A 24,218-nucleotide genomic window follows, 5' to 3' on the forward strand; every position below is an offset into this window, starting at 1 on the left:
ATAAACAAACGTTTAGGCTGATATGTTAGTCTTAGGAAAAGATAACAAACATCTCAGGTTGTCTCTGCCACGATGCAGGGGTGCTTTAGCCCTGCTTGAGATCAGTGCTCCATTTCCTGAAGACGTCATCGCTATAAGGTATGAAGCAAAGCGTGCATTTTCAGAAAGGGAGGAAGAAGTATGTGTAAAACAGATGTCCTGGGCACATTCTCTGACTTTCTTTGTCCCTTCAGCGGTGACTTGAGACTCACAGTTCTGTGACAGGCCTTTTATGCTCAGTTACTATTGGGAAGCCTTTTGGTCTGTGTTTTGTGACATTTGATATTAAAAATCATTCACAGTAAATTAGTTTTCTCATTTGGTTTACATTATCATATAAATGTTTTCTATAAATAAAAAGACTTTGTTGGCACTTAAAATTATGTAATGTGGTTTATAATCTCTGAAATGTGTGTGTTCATTTGGATTTTAGGACGAATAATTCACAGTTTACCTCGTTCTTCTTCTTTAGGTATGTTAGAGCGGAAGTCCTGGCTGGCTTTGTCAATGGGCTGTTTTTGATCTTCACTGCTTTCTTTATTTTCTCAGAAGGCGTTGAGGTACAGTAGATAATCGTTAAAGTCAGGAAATGACCTTTTCAATGAAAGCCTTTTAAAGCTGTAATAGTAATCGAGACCTTTCCAACTATCGTGTATTGAGGTTTGTCTTGTGTTTAGAGGAGGACTTAGGAAATAGTTGAAACATTTACATTATATGAAATGTCTTGAGATGGGAAGCAAGGAAACAGTAGACGCTGTGAATGAAGCGTTGCTAGTGAGCAGTAGAGGTGCAGTCTGTATAATGAGGGCCTTTAGGAGTTGTTTTTTAAAAAAGAACAACCTGGAGTCTAGAACCTGGGAGTTTTGCTAGTGAACTTTAAATACTTGGTGTACATTTTGTAAAAATGGAAGGAAGATGTGAAGATTAGTGAATTTACAGAGGGCAAGAGAAACAGGTTTGGAACCACATATCCTCACACCTATTTGCCTTCGTTTAGAAACAGTAATTGTTACTTTTTCTGCAATATGCAAAGAGTAGTTTGAGCTGTCTCAACTTTTAGCAGGAGTTTTAAACACTTTTACTTCTAAAATTTTAACACTGCATCATATTGCCACCAGTTGCTCAATCTAGAATTGTATCAATGTTTCCCTGTATTGTGTGTTTTCTAGAGAGCATTGGCTCCTCCAGATGTACACCACGAGAGACTGCTGCTTGTTTCGATTCTTGGATTTGTGGTAAACCTAGTAGGAATATTTGTTTTCAATCATGGAGGTCACGGACATTCTCACGGCTCTGGTATGATGGTTAGAACTATTTGTTTCTTCATTTTTTTTTTTTTTTTTTTTTTTTTTTTTTTTCGGGGCTGGGGGACCGAACCCAGGGCCTTGCCCTTCCTAGGCAAGGGCTCTACCCCTGAGCCAAATCCCCAACCCCCTTCATTTTTTCAGCTGTGTGTGTGTTTTTAGCTGTGTGTGTGTGTGTGTGTGTGTGTGTGTGTGTGTGTGTGTGTCCACACGTGCACAGAGATATCAGAGGACAGCTTGGGATAGTTCAGGGCCATGTATGTATGTATGTATGTATGTATGTATGTATGTATGTATATCTCTTGCATGTTGCTGTCATTACTCTAGAAAATAATTTTAAAGTTAGGAAAGTATGCTGTCTAGATCTCAGAAATGTCTTCTTGAACCAGCCCTGTACTTCTCCATAGCCCTCCATCCCAGTGCCTTCCAGAGCTTCATGTGCGTTATATTCATAGGGATCGCTCCAGAGTTCTGCCTTACGTATATTTAATTCATGTGAAAAGACCAGTGTCAGAAAACCACAAATCTAGTTATTAAATCAAACTGTGTATATGTAATTTACTATATAATGTGTTTCTAAGATCCGTCCATTGATAGACGTTAGTCTACTACCTTGCATTTTTTCATTAATTTATGAAATCATTTTATTATAATGAACTCACATTGTCAATGGCCATAGAAAACTCCGTGTTATGAAGCCAGGATGCTTACAAGTCCAGCACTTGGGAGACCAGGGCAGGAGGATTAATGCTAGCTTCAACTTACCTGTTCTACATAGTGAATTCCAGTCTATCTAGGGTATATAGAGAAAAACTGTCTCAATCACAAAGCGAAATGAAAACGGAAACAAACAGATTAAACCCCCAGAATAAGAGAGAATAGGAGAGCATGTGAAGCTGCCGTGCTGCACAGTTCAGATCGACACCATTTCCAGCTCTACAGTCAGTTCTTTTAATTCGATGTGTGTAAGTAGAACTCGTAAAGCATGTACACACTTTTAATACATAGATGTTTTTAGTTTTCAAATTGCCTTCCAAAATGACTGTCATTCAGTTTACTCCCAGAAACAAATGTAACTTGTTAATTTTGTAGTGTTAATTTTTCTCCCCAACCCACATCAATCTTTAATATTACAGATTAAAGTGGCTTTGCTCACATTTGATAGAGGGTAGCTTTTGTCCTTTCATGTTTCTGGTTAGTAGTGAAGATGAACAATCTGTTGGTGTGTTCCTAGGCTATAAGCGCTTCTCTGTTGTTTTTTTCCTACTCTGTTTATAAGTTACAGTATTACTTATAGTATTGCTACTTTCCTTTGTTTTATGTGTTATAAATATCTTTCCCAAGTTGATGCTTGAGGGGTTGGGGATTTAGCTCAGTGGTAGAGCTTTGCCTAGGAAGCTTAGGCCCTGGGTTAGGTCCCCAGCTCAAAAAAAAAAGAAAAAAAAAAAAAAAAAAAAAAAAAAGAACTGACATCCAAGTTGATGCTTGTATTTAAGGTTTTATACAAATTAATTCCTATAGGGATTAGTCTGTGATGGTTAACATTAATTGTCACAGACACAATCTATATTTTGGGAAGACGGTCTCAATGAAGGGTTGGGTACATTAGGTGGGCATACCTGAGGGGGGTTTGTCTCAGTGTAGGTAACTGACCCAAAGGCACCATTTCCTAGAAGGGGTCCTGAACTGAGCTTAGCAGCAAGCCAATGAGCTTCCCTGGAGAGGTGCTATGGATAGCTGTTAGAAGTCCTCGTCCTGACTGAAACCTAGCAGAGCAAGCTGAAACAACCCCTTCTCTTCACATCTTCACAGCAGCAGAAATGAGAGTACAATGTAGTCTGACTTTTGGTTTTTGGTTTTTGGTTTTTGTTTGTTTGTTTGTTTGTTTGTTTTTGGTGTATGTATATTTTTCCTTTGTTTCATGGATTTCCTTTCCTAGGGCCATGGATACCAAATCCTCCATATTAATACTTTCATTTTGGTTTGATGGTTTGATGTTTTTTTTTTTTGTTTTTTTTTTGGTGTATGTATATTTTTCCTTTGTTTCATGGATTTCCTTTCCTAGGGCCATGGATACCAAATCCTCCATATTAATACTTTCATTTTGGTTTGATGGTTTCTTGCCACCTTTTTTGTTCTTCCATGTTTTTCTAATGAGTGACTTTGAGATAGTTCTCCCTTAGGAGGAATAAACATTTTCCAGTCATTTTCATGTCCTGGGAATAACAGCATCTCGTTCAGGTGCTTAGTAAGTTAACTCAGTAATATACAAGCATTCCGCCCACTCTACTTTTGTCCTCTTCCTCTATGATTATTGAAATGCATGCTTGTACCCATTGGTACAGCTTTACACTAACTGGCGCGGGTCACTATCTTTTCTGTGCCTTTGTGCTTGTCTTCCCACTTTCCATTTTTCTTAGTGTGGGTTTGAACTACTCTTTAGTGACCTTTGATTTACCCCCAAAGCCCTCTACTATTCTGAGTGAGCAGTTGTTCACCTGGATTGCCTCAACCTCTCCTTTATTTTAAAAGGAATCCTGTAGATTATAGAATTTTTGATTTCTGCACCTCACCATTTCTATAATTATCCATTGCCTTTTGGCCTCTAGGATTTCTTTCGTTTGTTACATTTTTGAATTATTTATTTAATTTGTATGTGTGCATGTGTTTTTTCATGTGTGTATGCATGTGTGTATGGCACATATGTTGACAAAGGTGTTATTTGTCATGTGGAGGGACATCCAACATTCTATGTGCATATCAGCTTGGCTGTTCTGCTTGCTACGGCTGTGGCTTCTCTTCCTCTTCCTCCTCCTCCTCCTCCTCTTCCTCCCCTTCTTCCTCCTCCTTTTCTTCCTTCTGCACTTCCTCCTCCTCTTCCTCCTCCTCTTCCTCCTTCTTCCACCTTTTGTTCTAGACCATCCTCCTCAGGGCAAACGGTAGGCAAGCTGTCAGGCTACCTCTGTGTGTGCATACTCCTGTGTGATGTGGGAGTTTAGCTAAGACCCTGAGTCAGCTTAACATCATGTCCAAACAGTAGGAGCTGTACCTGTAATCCCAGCAATTGGGAGGCTGAGGCAGGGCTGTTATTTCTGGGCCAACCTGGTATACATGGTGAGATCCTCAGTACTTTGGGTTTTGCTGACATCTAGAAGATCCACCTGAGTCCTGCTCTCAGTGCAACACGTGCTGTTAACTGAAACAGGAACAAGGAGAGGACTCACCTTGGTCTGGTCTCCCTGAGGACTACTCTGTGAATCTGAGATTTCAATTAGTATCTGAACTGTGGGTGGACATTAGCTATATAGCAAGAAAAGCTGACCTTCAAGATTGTCTCATGTTTGGCTTTCATCAACTGATGTCTGATTTGACATCACATTCATTCTATTTGGACTTGGATGGATTTCTTGCCTGTAATGATAATCAAACTGATAATTTCCAGCCACTGGCTCCTGTTTCTCTTGTCTCTTTCTCTTGTTTTCTGGAGACTCTGACTAGTTTTCTTCATTCCCTTTTCTTTCTGCTTTTGAGAGTGTGATTTCTATTTTCCTGTCTGTACATTGGTCTCAGATTCTGCAGCTCAGAACTCTTACCGAGTCCTAGGAATGACTGCTTTATTTTGCTGTAGTTCCAGAATCTCTGGTATTTAATTTTTTTCTACCCTTCTCCTCTCTGTACCTCTTCCATATATATTTTTGTTGTTTTGAGACAAGGCCTTGCTTTATAGCCCATGCTCAGCTTTTGACTGCTGCCTCAGCTCCCTGAGTACTTAATTATAGGCATGAGCTACTGTTCTGGTTTTATGATTTCTATGCTGTTACTGTTAGTGACGTACTATAGTGAGTCTTTAGACCCAGTTTCTTTTGGCTTATTGAATGTGGTTATAATAGCTGGTTAAAATCTGCCCACTAAGTCCATCTCTGGGCCTTTCAGTCGTTCCCTGGACCAGTTGACAAATCATATGCTTCTTATAGCGCGTGGCTATTGAGTTGTCTCGTAATTTTTACTTTAAAAGTTTTTCTTTTGTTTTTATTCTGTCTTACTAGTGGGCACACGTAGTAGTCACTCAGGGTTTAATCAGGTTCCTTAAGTGACTTGTAAATGCCCCTCTTTTGGCAAAGGGATCTTTGTGAGAAAGTCCGTCTTCCAATCCCACCTCCTGATTTAGGAGGCAGCCCTAACATTGATTTCCCGCTTGCTCAGGGTCCGTAGGATGGAGGGCAGTTCCTTGTTTTCCTGTCGTGCTCATAGCCTGTGCACACCCTTTTAGGTTCTCAGGAGAGTGTTGCTGCTTTCCAGAGTCCCCATGGAATCTGTCTCCGAGGTTTTCCTGAAGTTCCTAGACTCCAGAGCCGCAGCAGCTTATTCCCTGCTGGGATTTCCTACAGCTGTCTTAGTGCCTGGAGTTCAGGAGCTCTCAGTCAAAAATGCAGACTAACCAGAAGTTGGTGTGCACTCAAAGCAACCCGATCTCTCTGTTAGCTACCGCTTGCTGGCTTTGAGTTGTTTGGGGCTGGGGAGGAACTGTTTTCCCTCTCAAAGCCCAGTCTCTGCATTCCCTGGCTCTGACTGACTGCTAGAGCTCTGACACGGTTTCTTTATTGCTTGTTTTTTCTGTGTCTTTGTGACTTAGGAGAGGGGCGATTGGCTGAGCTCCTCTTTGGGGCTTACTGGAAGGCCATCAGGAATGCAGGTCTCCCATAGATCCTGCTGGATTTGCCTTTTCTGGCCTGCACAGTTTATTCCCGTGCTCCATGGTAGGAACTCAGGATTGTTTGATTGGCAGTACTTGTTAGAAGCAAGTGTTGGCCGCATTGAGTCTGGAGACAGGATTCCTAACTAGTATCATTGTAATCAATTATGTATCTTTACATATATTGTTCAAATATTCTTTTTTTCTAGGCCATGGACACAGTCATTCCCTCTTTAATGGTGCTCTAGATCACAGCCATGGCCATGAAGACCATTGCCACAGTCACGGAGCCAAACATGGAGGTGCGCACAGCCATGACCATGACCATGCTCACGGACATGGGCACTTGCATTCCCACGGTAAGAGCCGCTGGAGCACCAGCAGAGGGCAGCAGAGGGTTCGTCTCCAAACAAGGAGGATGAGGTGACTTTTCCTAGTTGAGAAGGGAGTGAGACCTCAGTTTCCTAGCTTCAGAAACAAGATTCTGATCACAAGTACAATTTGGGCTCTATGGGAACAATAAAAGACGTATATATTGAAGAAAAAAAAGAGAATCATCTGCTGGGAGGACACAATCAGCCTCTAGTGAGTCTGTCTAGCTGGTTTCCAGGCTGAGATTCTCTTTTTGTTCCATAATGTGAAAGTAAGGCAGTGAATTTGCTCCTTTCTTTTATTTTTTCAGTGAGTTTAAGACAATGCTAGGCTTTGATTGTGTGAAAGAGAAACAGTTGAAGCTTAGCAAATGAAAATTATGATTAAGCCTGACAAGGTCTTTTCTAGTATATGTTATGAAAATAGTAGAGATTTTTCAATTTTTATTATAACTGGTTATGCTGATGGCCTAATACTTCCATATCCCTTCAGAGATTTTTCTGTAATAGCAGTAGATAGTAAATTATGAAGTATTTATCAACATATTTTATTTCAGGTCATTTATTTACAAGTTCTTAGTATAGATTGATATACAACTGCTTAGGTAACACAATATGACCACATCTTAAATGTTTACTGGTACTGGACATATTGACAGAATATGAAAACTTTGCATATAAAAACAACGAGAAGAGCCTTGAAGATCAGATATTCTAAGGCCTAATTGCAGTCTTCAAAGTTTCAGAATTCCTTATTGAAACATGATTGGTAAAGAAAGTGCTCTGCACATTCGTTGATTATGCCTGATCTCAGGGATTAGTTTGCCTGACAGACATTTCCTTCACTTCTTCATTCCATGTTCATTCATTTAGATTAGAGCACAGCATACCTACCCTCCCGACAGCCGGAAGTGTAGCTGTGTTATCTGTAATTGCTCCAGTGTTGTACAGCTCTCCAGGCTTTATGCATAAGTAGTGTAATGAACCTTGTGTCCTTTGGCAATTACTTCTCCAACCTCCAGCACCTAGAAAGTGCCAGCCTCCTCTCTGTTTCTGTGTGCTTGACTCTGTTAGCTTCCTCATATGGATGGTATCTGGTCTTTATCATTCTGTTTTACTCATTTCACATGTCTTCCCAATTTATCCTAGATTGCAGCTTTCTCTTTTATAAGGAAGAACGACCCCCGTTCATCCATCGGCACATTTGGGTTGCTTCTGTGTCTTGAGTGTGGACTCTTAGGCTGCGGTGAGGGGAAGTACACCTAGATGCTGGGATCTGGTTCGGCTCCTTTGGTTATGTGCAGAACTGACACTGGTGCTCGTGTTGTAGCTCTGTTCACTGTTGGGGAACCACAGACTGCTATTGCAGTGGTTGTGCCGTTTGCATTCCTACTAACTGTGCATAAGGATTTCCTTTTCTCCATATGCTTGCCAGTACTTTTGAAAAAATATATTCTAGCTCTGAGTCTTCCTACAAATTTACTTGAGATTTTGGTTTGATTTTTCTGCCTAGTATTGGTGTTAAATATCTTTTTGTATACCCACAGAGCATTTTTTCAGTCTGACAAAATTTTTCCTTTGCGTTGTTTGAGTTCTTAATGTATTTTAGGTCTTAACACTCAGACATACAGCTTTTGGGTATGTTCTGCACACCTAAGACCACTGTTTCCTTTGTTGATTTGTTCCCTGGCTGTGCAGAGGCGTTGTAGTTTGGTATAGTAATCCTATCAATCAGTTTGTAGGATGTCTTTCAGTCTAGTATGCTATGTTTTGAAACAGACTGGCAGTTTTAAAGACCTGGATCTTTCAACATATTTGCTTACATATATTATGCTAAAATAATTTTTGAAAAATTGCTTACCTCTCACAAATTTATAAAATAATTTCTGAAGTATTACTGCAATTAGAAGCAAAGAATATGATTTCTGGCACATAATACTTCAATTAATTAAACAATTAATTTGCTTACTTGATTTGGCCTTTGGAGACAGGATCTCAGTATGTGGCCCTGGTGGCCTGGAACTCATTATATAGCCCCAGGTGAATACAGTTTGCTCTCTGCCTCCTCAGTGATGAGTTTCCAAGTGTCTCCTTATAAATAATGTTTTAGGATGAAACATCTACACGATTCTATTGAACACTGTCCTAGTTCTATTTCTGTGTGGTAAAAACACTGACCAACAACAACTTGAAGAGGAAACCCAAGTCTACACTGTAATTCCAAATCCTGTAGCTGATGCCTGCCACCTGAGTCTTAGGGTCTTGTGGGCTCAGGCAGCCCCTCCTCCAGCTTTCTCATCCACAGCTTGTCACCTGGGCGCAGGCTGGCTCCTCCTCACTCCTCCACTGTCCTTGTCAGGTGTCTCCAGTCTGTTGGGGTCTCTACTGCAGCTGATGTTGTACCTTCCCCAAGGGCTGAATGGTCTCTCCTTGGAAACTATAACCCTGCCACATGATGCCAAGCCTTGACTTTATCCCATAATCCCATTTAATCCTTAGGTCTCCTCAAAACTAAAACATCACTTCATCAGTGGTCCCTCTTGCTCCCTTACAGGACCAAGCTAAAGCTGCCATCATTGTCTATTCAGTCCTGTAGCTTTTGTGTCACCAAAGTCAGTATATGTGGGAGACTTGCACCCTACCTGGTTCCCCTGCCAGCTTGCAATACAGCCTTAGGCTGCTTCAGGCCACAGCCTCTGAATCCTGCTCCTGGACAGACTTCCCAGAAGAGCTCATCTCTGATGCTGGTCTTTCTTACTCAAAGCTGACTCTTCAGCCCCAGAGAGCCAGCATCAGCTGTCCTGGTAAAACAACAGTTTCGGCTCCACAGATTTTTAATTGAAATACCACATGAATGGGTCTGTAGGTCCCACTAAATTTCCCAAGGCAGACCGTGATCATCTGCACTGCCCAGGCCAGTCCTATCTTCCAGGCTCCTGTCACAGCTTAGGATGAGCACTGAGCAGGCCTTATAGACCAGAGTTCCAAATACTTCTGTGGTCCTCCCTGGACAGGATTAAGCCCTAAGTATATCCTGTTTGTTTCCTGCTGCTGTGATAAAGACCACAGCCAAAAGCAATCTGGGAAGGAAAGGGTTGACTTTACCTTATAGGTGACAGTCCATCAGCAAGGGAAGTCAAGGCAGGAACCTGGAGCAGGAACTAAAACAAATACACTCAGTGGATTCACTGCCTTGATGATCTGATGCCCACCTGCCAGAGCCATAGAAAATTATAAAACTCACATCATCAGATTCCCCTTATTTCCTCCATTTCACTTCCTTTCTAGAATTTCTTATTAATGGAGTATGCTTGTATGCAGTACTAACTGATTACGTGTCCTGCATCTTAGCAATAAGCTATGAGCACTGGACAGACACAAAGACCTTAGTTTGGTCCTCAATGTCCTCATCAAATGTTGGGAGCAGGAGGTAGTGGTTCTGCATCTCCACCCCTGGGTGAGTAGACACAGACGGCTCCCTGAAGCAGTCTAGCTCAGTGGCTCATGACTTTCCTAATGTTGTCACCCTTAGTACAGCTCCTCATATCATGGCGATCCAGCCGTAACATTATTTCATCACTACTTCACAACTGTTGTTTTGCTACTGTTATGAATCATAATGTAAATGTCTGATATGCAGGGTATCTATATACCACCTCCAAAGGGGTCATGACTCACAGGTTGAGAACCACTGGACTCTAGCTGAGTAGATGGGCTTCAGGATCAGTGAGAAGCCTTGTCTCAAGAAGTAAAGATGCAGGAAGTCATGAAGGCTGACCTCAGGCCTCACACACATGGATATGATGTGTAGACACACCACATACAGAAATGATATATAAATCAATAAATACATATTCTATAAGTCTAACTTTCTTTTTCTCTGAGAACTAATACTTCCCATTCAGAGTTTTCTTTTAACGAGAATTATTGTAGTCATTAAGGAAAAAGTCAATTAAAGTAGTTTTATCTCAAATTCTGTTAGTTATGACTTGTATTTTACTTGATATATATTTCTAAATTAAAGGTTTTTTTGTTTTGTTTTATTTATTTCCTTTTTTTCTGTTTTGTTCTTCAAGATAGGATTTCACTCTGGAGTGCAGGCCGCCCAAAACTTACTATGTAGCCCAGGCTGGCACTTCTCCCTCAGCCTCCCAAGTGCTAAGGTTAATGAGGTTAAAGTTGTTTTTTTTTTTTTACCTAATTTACTAGAAAAGACACTTTGTGTTTAGATTTGATAAAAATAGACACTTTGGAGTTGAGAAAAGCTTTAAAAGTTGCTCAGTTTCATTCATTTTGTGGGAGTTCAGTTAGTATGTATGGCAGTGCAGTTATCCTGAGGGCCCAATGGATACTGACCACATTCTAAGAATTTTATATGTGTTAGCTTTTATAACTTTCTCATAGTCTATTGATGCAGATGTAGCTCCTGTCCTCATTAATTGAGGCACAAACAAATCACAGTAAATAATGAATTAAAAAGCTAGGATTCTGGACCAGTGAGCTGGCTCAGTATTTAAGGGATGCTTGCTGCCAAGTCTGATGACTTGAGTTCGATCCTTAAATTCCACATGGTGAAAAAAAGACAACAATGCCTTAGGTTGTCTTCTCACTTCCATGTGCGTGAGTGTGTGCATACACATGTATGCAGACACACATAACAAATGAATAATTGTAAAACAGCTAGAATTTGACCATTACATCATGCAATAGGATATGAAAGAAAATGTCCCTTGATTTTATTTTGCCTACTACCCTTCTGCATCTCACTGAGGTTTGTAGTTCCTGGAGTATGACACTGAGGGACGGTGTTGTTCTTAAAACTCTTTTTCTTTTTTTAATTATTTATTTTATGTATAGGAGTACACTGTAGCTGTCTTCAGACACCAGAAGAGGGCATCAGATCCCATTAGATGGTTGTGAGCCACCATGTGGATGCTGGGATTTGAACTCAGGACCTCTGGAAGAGCAAGCAGTCAGTGCTCTTAACCACTGAGCCCTCTCTCCAGCCCCGTTTTTAAAGCTCTTAAGCCAGTCATGCAGCAGGCAGCCCAGTGGCTCCTCTGCAGTCCCCTTGTAGACATTCCCCAGCCCCTAGAAGAGGGTATGTCTTGTACATCTTTATTCACAACCCAGCACAGCACTCTCAAAGGAAACAGTTACATTGTAGACTCAGGAGGCAAAAGAAACAAGTTTAGAGAACAGTTATCGAGCCAGCTTCTGCCACAAATACCCTACAAGTCAGGGTACAAAAGAGGACTTTTAACTCAACGTTAATTGGAGGTAGGTTTTGTCAGTCGACTATCCCTTTCAAGACACTGATGTTGATAATGACTTTTCTAGATCGTTCATACATCTGGGAGTTCAGACGCTAGAGTTCTACAGTGGCTCTGCGTTTGACTGCCTGTGGAGGACGCTGGCCTGCTCTTTACTCTGCTGCATTTGCCCAGCGCTCAGCCACTGGTTCACTGCTGCAGTGCTCAGGCCTGCTGTCAGCCTCCAGCCAGTGAGTCCTCACTCACAAAGCTCGTCTGGCCCCTACTGATCCTTTCAAACAAATGCTGCCCATCTCTTTGGGTTTTGTTTCATTGTAAGATTGATTAGTAGTCTCTGACGCAGTTAAGTATAGAGATTATAGCAATTTTTCTTTTCATCAGGAAGAAAATTTTGTGTTCTCCAAAAGGAATTTTATTAGGAGAATGGACCCCCCTACACACACATTAACCTACTGAACATGGGACTGATCTAAAATTTACTTTTTTGCATGTTGCTTGGCAGCACGTGTCATTATGTCGCATACATACATCATCCTCTGTCCTCTTCGCCTTTCCCACAAAGTAAGTCAGCAGTGAACAAGTGTTTGCACAGGTGCTTACTTGACAGCTCGCCTAAAATCCTTTTACGCCTTCTAGGGCTATGCTACACGGCCTGTCTGCCTTTTGAGTACACACAGAGCACATTCTGGCAGGAACTTTGCTACTGGGCCCTTGTGGACAATGGAATTAAATGGGTGGTTCACATGATGAAAGGCAGGGGCTGTAGTAAAGTGGCTGCTTCTTCTGTCTTCGTAGAAAGTGGCACAGGCGCAGTGGTCCTGAAAGCCGCTTGTTCCACAGCTACCTGCTATCAGGCCTGACTTTCAGTCACAGACCTCGTCAAACTTCAAGTAGTAATTTCATTCTTTGTGAGGTTTCCAATTATGAAAGTATTAGAAGGTATTACATTAGTACAATATTGGTAGATTTTCACAACATTTTTGAATTCCATGTGATTTTTATTTCTAGTACAATAATTTCTAGAATATTCTATAACCTGTTACATTATAAAATTGTCCTCACTAAATTCACCTGTATCTAATTACTTGATTAATTTAAAAAATAATTTTATAAGTCTACTATGACTGTATGTTCATACATCCACCATACAGTTGAGCATAAAGGACTCTGAATTGCAAACATTTGGATCAGGAGTTGAAGAGATGTTTTAAAATAACTCAACTATTTCTCTACAGATGGCCCATCCTTCAAAGAAACAGCAGGACCCAGCAGACAGATTTTACAAGGTATGTCAAGCAGTTGTGGGTTTCTTGTTTCATGAAGCTGGCTTCATGGTTCTCAGTTGCCCGGAGTTCTCCTTTAAGAAAAATTAGTGCATGATAATAATACTGTAAGTGTTATCCTTCCTAGAAAATGCATGCACGCATGCACACTCACACACATGCACACACACATGCATACTCTCACACACACACTCACACACATGCACACTCACACACTCACACACATGCACACGTACATACATGCACACGCACACACATGCACACTCACACACATGCACACGCACATACACGCACACTCACACACACATGCACACTCACACACACATGCACACTCACATTTTGTGTTGGGTATATTAGTGATATTTTGTCACTTGGCTGTTTTCTGAGGCTTAATTTTAAAAATACAAGAAATTGAAAACTGCTAAAGGTAAGGACTACAGTGACTCCAAGGAAGTGTGTTTGCTTCCCTAGGATTACTACAGTTTTCTAAGAACAACGTTCAAATGTTCTTAAATTGTAGGAAAATTTAGAGCTCAGAATGCAACCCAGTGAGACCTTTATCATCTGTGAAAGCGTTAATTATTGATACGTAAACAGGAGCTTAGTGTTCCGTAGGTGACACCAGCTAGCGAAAACCCGTCTGTCTGTGAACTCTGATACTGTCCTCTGGGTTGTAAACCAATCCTTTTCAGTTTCCCCTAGACTGTATTGTCAAGTCTTTTAGGTTCTTATCTCCCTGCTTCTGGCTTTTTAAACCGACTTTGGTCTGGTTTCTCAGTGGCTTCAGATCCAGCCTCTCCTGCATGTGTTTTGTTCCACTGTATCTAGGTTGAGTTCTTACTGTTTGTGTTTCTCCATTACTAAGGAGATTTCTATACTGCAAGGCTTTGGCTGCCTCTATCACCAGTTTTCCATTTGCAGAGTGTATGGCATTGCTTTTAAAAGAGCCTTGTACATTTTTGAGGCAGCCGTAGCAAGTGCTATCATTGGCTTTGATAATAACTTATATTTTATGAAAAATCAACATAAATGTAGGAAGAAAAGCTTGATATAGCCTTCTATACAATTGTCTTTTGTACAATTTATTATGAAAATGAATTCATATTTCTGAAATGCACGAGCCTGTTGGTCTCAGGAAGGCCTGGAGGAAGCCGATGGGTAGCTGCTACTCCTGATATAAAAGCTATCCTACCCAAGAGCTCGACAGATACTCACGCATGAGCCCCTCGAGCTAATGCAGTTTTTATCTTCAGTTTAGTGTACCAAATTTTAGACGTGTGAGACCATTGGTATATTACAAGTGCTGTAAGATTTCAATTTTCTGTGAGTTAAACCTATTTTATATATTTCTTCAATGACTTTTTCATGAATATTTACTATAAAGTAGTAATGATGTATGCTACTAAAATCCTCTTTCTGGCTAGGATTACATGCAGGCAGGGACTTTCCAACATCAGGAAAATGAACAAATGATTTTTCCCCCTTTTTTCATTGTTCAGAACTATTTTTATTTCTGTTTCTACCAGTGATTGGAGAATACAAAAGCTTAAAACTGTGTTATTACATTTAAGAGTTTGTAATGTAGAGATTTTCAATTGTATTTATTTATATTCATCTTTTTCATTTTTAGTTTTTGAAACCAAAGTGGTTTTGATACATAAACATTTTATTATTTGGTATTTAAGGTACTGTAGAGAAGCTTGTTATTTACAGGTATTTACCAGTAGACACATACATTTCATTTTTATTTGCCCAAACAATAACACTTGTTATGGAACAACTCTGGGGCCTGCGAGGTGCCCGTGTAAGGGCACATGCAGCCAAGCCTGACAACCCGAGTTCAGTCATCAGACCCACATGGTGGAAGGAAGGAGCCCACAAGTTGTCCTGTGTCCTCTGCACATGTATTGCGGTCTGCACATACATTTACACACACGCCACACACAAATGTAAAACATTCTGCAGAGTGGTCTGCACGGATTGAAAAGGAGTAGGAGGTGTAAGGCCGGAGTGCGTTTTGCTGTGACCTGCTGTAAATTTCACAGTGGCAGGTGAAGTGTCTTTTCCCAGCAATGTTAAGATTTAATGTGACTCAGTAGTGTTCACATTTTAAGCTGCTCCAAAGTTTCCTTCAGTTTTAATTGGCACGCATTTACTTTTTATTGTTCAGGGACTGTGATAGGAATTTCTAAGCTGGTCACATATCTGCCATCGTACCAGTTCCATATAGAGCAGTTGCATTGAAGACCAGTGGTTTATGTTTTTGTTTGGTTTTGGTTTTATTGATACTTATGTTTATAGACTGTTTTGCCTTGTGATAAATTTTATTCATTAAAGATCTACATGTTGAATGAGTTACTGTCTTAGGTAGTTTCAAAAGGAATTGCATATGTAATTTCTTTCTTGACATTTTTATGGTTTTCCAGGCAGATGTTACTTATTAATCTTAATAGTGTGTTCGAGTTCTTTAGCAGTTAACCAGTGTCTTACTTAGTACTTAATTTCAAAGGTTCAATATGTATTTTCTCGTCATAGTCAGGAAACTGCCTCTTTGCATGGTAAATTTGGGCATAGTAACGAATTTAGTTAGTGGAACGTTTTGGATAATTAATGTCAGGTTAAGTAGAGTTCCAGTCCATATGAAATTATAGTTCTAAAGCAATATTTTTAACCACCAGCAGAGGGCTCTATGTGTACATGTATTCAAAATTAAAATGCTTTCTTAACCAGTTTTTTTTTTTTTTTTTTTAAAACATGGTGCCCTTTCCTTCCCAGAACAGATTATTTAACCTTTTTTAAACTAAGGGTCAATGTTCATAAACAACATTTAAAACTAATTTTCTCTACTCTTTCCCTTTTATTGTCCTATGAGATTGAGCAGAATCTGCCAGTTAGATGTTTGAACAGGTCAATGTGAAAACAGTTATGTCCGTTCATAAACATTCTGCTACCCAGTTACTACATAGTCAGCACTCTTCCTGATGGACTTTTTCCTTTGATTTGTATTTCTTAGGAGTACAGCCCTAAGAAAGCCTCCTCTTTCATTATTCTGATCTCTGCTCTGCTTTCTTCCTAGGTGTATTTTTACACATTCTGGCAGATACACTTGGGAGTATTGGTGTAATTGCCTCCGCCATCATGATGCAGAATTTCGGGTTGATGATAGCAGATCCTATCTGTTCGATTCTTATAGCCATTCTTATAGTTGTAAGGTAAGTGGTCCAGTTGTATGCTTACTGTCTGTTACCGAGTGAGAGGGAGGCGACAGCAAAACTAATGGCTGGAGACCTTCAGTGCAGATTTTCATGTGGGCTTCCCTTTGTTCTTTAAAACAAGTTCCTATCCAAATTCTCTTTACCTCTTCACATTTTCGTGCATTTCCCATTTCTATCTTGCCTGGAGTTTTAACATTTCTTTTTAATTTTTGACATGTAATTTGTTGATCATAATTCAAATTTTAAACCATACACTCTAGCTATAGAATAAAATATTGGCAATGTAAACTGCATTGAATATTATAGTTTATATCAAGATCTGACAATGTCAAACCCTAGTATGAACGTTGCTCCTGCTAGACCGTCTTGAACTCTACCATTTCATTGTTCTTTCCTTTGCTCACCTACCATGGTACTAGTGCTTTCTGAAGACATTATGTGTAGGGACGTCCATCGCCAATGACCGCTTGTTGCAGTACATTGTGTAGTTAATATTATTATCATCTAAAATCCTTTGTCCTAAAACAAACTTTATTGTTGGCTTCGTTTTTATTTTAAAAAGTAGAACCATATTCTTTTATCTTGCTGCATTTGATTATTTTAAAATTTGCATAATGTGTCTCAGTTGGAGTATTATCATTTCTCAGAATCTCTGCTGTCAGTGGAAGCTTTTGTAGTGAGATGAATGCTGATTAGAAGTAAGACTGCAAGACTCTGACTCAGCCTTGACTAGGATTGATGGAATAGATTGCTGTGGAATTGCAGTGCTAAAGTTAGAAGTGGTTGTTTTCAGTTTCTGCCCTAAAAATAGACATATTTTAAACATGCAGATTATTCTTTAACTATTTGCACGAGGAACCAGGTGGTGTTTGGAGGCTTTCTAAAGCTCAGAATGCCTTTTCTTCATTTGGAGGTCTTACCACACTCTCTTGAGTTAGCTTGGATGTGACCAACTCCCGACAGATTGCTCAGTTCTGTGACTACCTGTCTTACTGCGGGTGTCCTGAGTGGCACTTTGTCGTGTTGTGTAGTATAGTGTTAGTTGCTCCCGATGGTTATTTAAGAGTATGATCCTCTTTGCTTTGTCTCCACTCATTGTCACCAGAATTCTGGCCCCTGCTGTTGTGATTTGGTGTGATGGCCTCTTTGTCCCCTCTGTCTTCCACTAGACTTGTCATGCTGCAGTGATATTTCTTTGATGCGGATTATGTGATAAACCGCAGTTATATCCTTCTCTGACTCTTAAAATTCAAGAATCCTTAATGAGACTTTCTGATATGGTTAACCTCCCCCTCCCTCCCTTTCTCCTGCCCCGCTTCTAGTCTGTCTTCTCTAGTGAGTTGTTTCTTTCCAGTTTCCTGAATGTGCTATGAGCCCCTGCATTCCCGCTCATGTCTCCTCTCTCAGCTCTTTCTGCATTTAATGACACACCCTTTCCCTCAGCCCTATAAATATGTGTTCCCCAACCCCACGTCCTTCCCATGAAATGCCATCTTAATAGTACCCTGCAGGGAACATTTCCTGATTTGCCTGTCAAGGTGGGTAGAGCCCTTCCTTGTAGCACCTTCTACCAAAGCCCCCTTCTGAAGCATTTAGCATCTACGCAGCTTATGTTTCTGTAGCTCTGGGAGGCGGAGGGGTGAATCAATGTCCTACTATTCTGGCAAAGGAGTTGGCACGCTTCAGATTTGAGTTGGAAGAACTTAGGCTTTTTTACCCTAAGGAGGTGCAAAACCTCTATTTCTATTCTATTTTCTATTTCCAACTTGGATTTTTTTTCGTTATCTTCTTACTCATTTATTATGCAAGCAAAAAATAAATAATGGAAAAATTCATATGCACACAACGAACTTATCTTGCCTCAATGTTGAATACGTTTTTAAAAGAATCTTTATATACCATCTTCAACAAGTAGCTTCTTTTATTGGCCTGAGAACCCTACTATTTTGATTTTATCTTATGATACGGGAGAGACAATCAAGTCAATAAATTAAGACAAGCTGATATGATTATTATATTGTCCTCAGGTAGGACTTGATGCTGGTCACTGAGATGTCATCTGAGACTGAATGATATGGGAAGTCTGCAGTCCTAAATATTAGTCTCAGGAGGGCTTTCTAGTCTAGGGACCAGTTGGTTTAAAAACAAAAACGAAAAAACAAAAAACCCACAAAACCCCACCTGCCCTAAGAGAGGCCAGCATGGCCGAAACACAGGGCGGATGAGGAGAGTGGTTTGGGGTGAAGCTAAAGAAATACACCAGGGGAAATTACAGCACTCGAAGGTTGGATTTAATTCAAGTACAGTGGGAAATCATAGCAGAGTGGCCCTTCTATATGTTTTGTTTTGTGGTGCTGGACACCCACCACTCGTCTGCATCCTTCTACCCTGGTCTGTATTGCTTAAATTTATTTTATTTTATGTACACGAGTGTTTTACCTGCTCGTATGTTTGTGTACCATGTTTCACCTGCCTGTATGCCTGGTGCCTTGCTGAGGTCCAGAGAGCTTGTTAGATCTCCTGGAATTGGAATTTTCAGATAGAGTGAGCCACCAGCTGGGTGTTGGGAACTAAGCACAAGTGCTCTTGGTCACAAAGCCATCTTTCCAGCCTCCTGATTTGATTTTTTTTTTTTTTCGGAGCTGGGGACCGAACCCAGGGCCTTGCGCTTGCTAGGCAAGCGCTCTACCACTGAGCTAAATCCCCAACCCCCTGATTTGATTTTTTAAAAATAGTTTTTAACTGGGCATGGTGGCACCTTTAATCCCAGCGCTTGGGAGGCAGAGGCAAGGAGATCTCTGTGAGTTTGAGGTCAACTTCACCCTCAAGCAAGTTCTGAGCTACACAGAGCTACATAGTGAGATCCTGACTCTAATAAATAAATCGAGTAAAATAAAAGAAAGATGCTATTCTAACCTAGCTTGCAAGGAGTACTAGTATAAACAAGTGGAGCATCTAGAAGATTCCATAATGGACAGGGGAGAGGCCACTGTAGCTAGGTCCAATCAAGCAATGGAGAAGCCAGAATAAAGCCAGAAAATGGGGTAGAACGAATGAGATTTGCTCGTGGCTATGGATGTGTGGGCCAGGGTTGAGTGAACGGGAGCCAAGGCAGTGCCTAAAGCTCTTACCGGGATGGATGGGGTTGTCACTGAGGGAAGACTGGAACAGAGCAGTGCTTTCCCTCCCTTTTGAAGGCACTGTAGACAGCAGCTGTTTTTGCTCACTGCTGGCCTGAGATGCTTTGTTAGTACTGATGTGGGGGCTCCTGTAGGCGGCGGGGGTGTAGACGCAGGATTGCTGTTATCACTCCGCCAACAGAGCAGCGGAAAGTCACAGTCCAGGGGTCAGCTGGCAGCAGTGCCACCACACCACTCCTTCCTTCTCTGAAGTGTCCCATAGTCTGTGGCTCTTTCCTTCTGAAACTGGCCTAACAGCAGTCCCTCTTCAGTATGGTGCTTTGAGCGGCCTAAGTCAATCATAACAAGTGTAACTCCTTTCTAGTTTTGTGTCAAAACTGTTCAATTTCCAAAAATTTTTAGTTTCCATATACTTAACATATTGAGAAATGGAGGTATTCTGATTATAATATAATTCGTTACTGGAATATATGATGTGGCTATTAAAACCTTACCCCCTTGGGACAGTGAGTAACTATAGTGTATCTGAGAGTTGACGCTGTAGTACCTACTTAGCTGGGCAGTTGATCACTTAGCAAGGCCCTTACCCGCACCAGGAGTCAGTAAAGCAGATGGCTATACAAGGAGATAATAGGCCAGGCACAGCACAGTGCAGCAAGACAAGGCAGCCTTTCACTAAGGTGGAAACCGTGATTGCTGGGCAGCACCCAGGACCCACTTTGAGGTTTGTGGCCATGAATTCAGAATAGAAACAAATAGCATGGATGTTTGTCCTCCCGTCTTATTTAGCTGCTTGGTGAATATTATAGAATGATACAAAGAATTGGGTTTAATAGATGTGCAGTTTTTCCAGATGAGTGTTACTATAACGGGGTATAAAGTAAGGGATTATAGAAATTAGCTGAGTGAGCTCCCTGCCTGTTTGTGATGGGTACGTCACAAATTATACCCTGATTTCGTGTGTATGCTCACGCACATACAGCTACTTACATGCAGGTAGGGCACTCACACACATAAAATAAAAATGTGACGTGCTTAAAATGGAGAGCTAGGGTCTGAGTTATAATCAGTGGGGTGGAGGAAAAGCATTGTATAGAAACCCAAGGATGGTGGTCCGCATGAGTACCTAAACCAAGAGGAAAGGCAGAAAGCAGTAGAGGTGGCAAGGCCAAAAGGACAGCTGCTCATTCTTCAGTGACCTAGGGGAGTAACCAAAAATGTGCCCCTAGTTCTCCTAGTTGGGAGGTGTGGCGTGTGCAGTGGGAGTATGTGGGGTGAACAGCAAGATAAAAGTAGAAATAATGATGCCCCCCCATCTTCCATAAGCCTACTTGAGGAATCTTAAGCTTTATGTAAAGCACCAGCTTAGTATTACATTTCCTGTAAAGCTGTGCTTGTGTAAGGAACACCATGCGCAGCATAGAGGGGCCCCATGCCACTCACAAGACTTCCCTCCTGGAATAACACTGAGCCTCTAGACTCTGGGCATGGTGACGGGTACCTGTGGTCCTAGCACCGGGGAGGCCGAGGGAGCACACTTCAAGTTTGAGGCCAGCCTGGGTTTTACAGCAAGAAAAATGAAAAGAGTATTTTTCTTTCCAGTCTTTATGTTTTCTGTGTCATGTTGTCCAGGTAAAGTGTGCTTTGCAAACCTGCTCTGTCCTGTCTCATTTATGTAGACTCAGTTTTCCCTGACAGTAAAGGTCTTTTCCCACAGTTGGTTTTCTCCCAACCTTTTTGGCCCAAGCAGTGAGAGAGTGAGAATTTCTGGGTACCGGTTTGTACTGTGGTGGTGACTTTTGTTTCTCAGTGAAGAGCTGGAGTGGAAGCTGCAGGGAGAGAATGATCTTAGTTCCTGGAAATGGATCGGGTGCAGTTCACAGTGGTTCGCTCCCTTCCCCTCCCACAAGTAAAGCTGGCATTGGAAGGAAGGGGAAAGCTGAGGATGTGATTGTGTCGTTGCAAGTTCTAAGTGATCCATTGACTTAGTGTGATTGCGTTCACCGCTCGAATGAAAGGAAGCCCTGTGTTTGATGATGGTACACAGCAGGACACAGACACAGCAATGCATGTTGTTACAGTGTGTTTCTGAAGCCTGCTGGACTTGTATTATTATCAGTTTTCTAAAGCTTTCCAGTTATCATCTTTATTGTGTTTTGTACTCATTAAAACAAAAATATAGTCATGTAGATGTAAAATAAAAGTTTGGTAGACAAAAGAATGTCCTCCTGTTTTGTATAAGAAGTTTTTAAATAGTACATTTGTTTCTTATCAGATTGAGGGAAAAACACTCATTTTCAGGGCAGGTTTTAGAGGTTTCAGCAATGATGAGAACTAGAGGGGCTGTGCATGAAGCAAACTGCTATGCAGGTGACATTCTCTGAAGCTACCGGCCACAGTCATTGTTCATACAGATAGGATTGGACCAGGACTCCAGTTTCAGCAAACTAATTGATTCCAATTATTTGTGCTTTATAATAAGCAAAAAGCACACATAGGAAACTACTCTATCTTCATATAGTCAGGTATAAGAGATTGTAGGCATTGTATCTCTTTTAGAAATGTTTTTAGGCGTTCCCTAACAATTTCCGTTGTGGTTTGCCTTTCAAGTGGCTCCATTTACTATTCTTTGGGTAGTGTGAGACAGAAGAAAACAGTCTCTTAGAGCTTCATCTGCTGCTTGAGTAAGTTTTCATTTTGTAAAAAAACGAATTGGACATCATTACCCAGGAGTTACATTTTTTAAAAATCATATCTAAGTCATATTTAAAGACACTATACTGAGAGGTAAAAACTGGTCAGTCCAACACCATTTTCCAACTAGCTTTCTGAGAAGATCTGAGGGCAGAAAGTGCCTATTTATAGTAATTATCATTTCCCTCCTGTGCATCTGCAAAGTGCTGAGCTTCTGTTACTCTTGGGGAACTAAGTGACCCTCACTCTGACCACATGTGTGTAGTGGTTCAGATGAAGAACCCGAGAATAGGAGATGCTGGCCGAGAGGGTCTCTACAGATATTGAAGGAAACCAATATTGACTCAAAGTTGTTGAAAAGGATTTTCAGTTTAAGAATCTATTATGTAATGCTACCATTTAACAACATGCAGTGGTTTTATTGAATCACCTTTTTTTTTTACATTCAGAGGACAGAACACTAATTCAGTTTTTAGCTGTGTGTATAAACCATAGTGAGTATATTTAGAAAGTTGTTACTTCAGCAAACTCTCCATTTTTTCCCATTCTTCCTGTACACACACACACACACACACACACACACACACACGGGGGCGGGGAGGGTGGGGAGTGAGAGACAGAGACAGATCATCAATACCCCTCAATTGTTAGTCTGTGTAAATTACGTAAAGTATGAATTAGTTACTTGAGGACATGGTTGTGTCTGCCACAGAGAGGAGGGATCAGGGTTTTGGTTAATAGGATCACAGTACAGGAGTAAGTTTTGTTCTCATTTGATGCTCATTGAGTTTCCTTTAAAGAACATTGGTAGCTCAGGTGCCGTAGTTTACCACCAGATGTTAACATGTGGTACAGGTCCACCTAGAGCCCACTGCCTTTGCAGTTTTTCCTGGGGGGAAATGGCGTTTTTTTTCCCCCAAACAACTGATTAATACCTTAAGACCCAAGCTGTTTGTAGGTTAGGAGTCACTTTACCTGCTCTTCAAGTGCTTGTTCTTTGCTGAAGGGAGCACTGGGCCCCGAATGTAAAATGATTCAGACTGAAGAGAGATGAGTTCTGTGAGGTGTGGTCTTCCCATGTGGCTTCTCAGTAATCCATTTCCCTTTCAGCATCAGGCACTTCGTATTGTTTTCCTCTGTCCTAAAGTCAGATGTCACATGCAAAGAGCTGCACATCCACACACACACGTGCACACACACACACACACACACACACCATGAAATACAAACAAAAATGTATATGTGCTCCAGTGTCTGGACCTGAACTGTCACCCAGAGAAAGATCTGTGTGGTAAAGGCTTGGCCTTGATTGGAGCACAGTTAGGAGATGGGGGAGCCAGGTACGGCCTGGCGAGGGTCCTCAGAGGGTGCTCAGATCACTGGGCGGATCCCTGAAGGAAGCCGTGAGACTGTAGCTCCTTCTCTTGTGTTTGCTCCTTGTCTCTGTGAAGCGAATGGGTTTGCATTGCCACTCCTAGTCTGCCATGAAGGGCTGCCTTGCCATGGGCCTGAAAACAGTGACTGCCTGTGACAGCAGTGAGCCAAACAACCTTTTCTCTTCATACTCTGGTAGCTCGGTATATTTGTTATAGTAATGAAAACTGACTCACCTAACAAGGGAAGTATTGATCTGCTGATTTTATTAAATAGATCTTTCAGAAAGTCTGTAAACCTATGAGTACTTACTGATGCTTCCAGAATAAATCTCTTAGGATCAGAAAGCTATTATCAGCCCCTTGCCTGTTTTCAGGCTGTTGTTGTTTTCCATCGTTTTCCATCGAAGTTCCTGTTCATAACTGACACTTTGGCTTGTTATTATGGGAAATGCACTTGCTTGCCTTCATTGCGCCTGCCTTCAGTCATAGTATCCTAATCTATGATCCCCTTCTACTTCCTGTTTCCTGTCAGTCCTGAGGATTCCTGAAAGCCCAGACTTCTGAAGCTCTCCCTGTTCCTAACTACTTACACCTGTGAATTTATCATTCGTTCATCATCCCCGTTTTTCTAAAAACAGTGGTGCTGTATGTGGCAGGGTCACATGGGATAGACGCGACAGTACAGCCCGACACTGTTATACTTTGTTCACGGCAGTGTTTTGAATTCTGGAGACCTAGGCTAAGGATTGGAAGGCTTGGGTTACGGTTCTGCTCTGTCATCCATGAATGTGAATTTTGTTGTTGTTGTTGTTGCTTTGTAAGTTTCATGA

The 24,218-nt window shown here is 41.1% G+C and overlaps 1 protein-coding gene across 1 annotated transcript in view; it reads left to right on the forward strand.

Moving 5' to 3' along the window:
* The window catches only part of Slc30a7 (solute carrier family 30 member 7), a 64,689-nt gene that overhangs the window by 17,020 nt on the left and 23,451 nt on the right, over window positions 1-24,218 (forward strand). Inside the window, exons 4-8 of the mRNA XM_032897441.1 lie at window positions 512-599; window positions 1,209-1,335; window positions 6,246-6,395; window positions 12,916-12,966; window positions 16,040-16,175. Coding sequence (XP_032753332.1) covers window positions 512-599; window positions 1,209-1,335; window positions 6,246-6,395; window positions 12,916-12,966; window positions 16,040-16,175 — 552 coding nt within the window. The remainder of the gene's footprint in view (window positions 1-511; window positions 600-1,208; window positions 1,336-6,245; window positions 6,396-12,915; window positions 12,967-16,039; window positions 16,176-24,218) is intronic.

This window comes from Rattus rattus, chromosome 3, assembly GCF_011064425.1.
Source record: "Rattus rattus isolate New Zealand chromosome 3, Rrattus_CSIRO_v1, whole genome shotgun sequence".
In the NCBI taxonomy this organism is placed as follows: domain Eukaryota; kingdom Metazoa; phylum Chordata; class Mammalia; order Rodentia; family Muridae; genus Rattus; species Rattus rattus.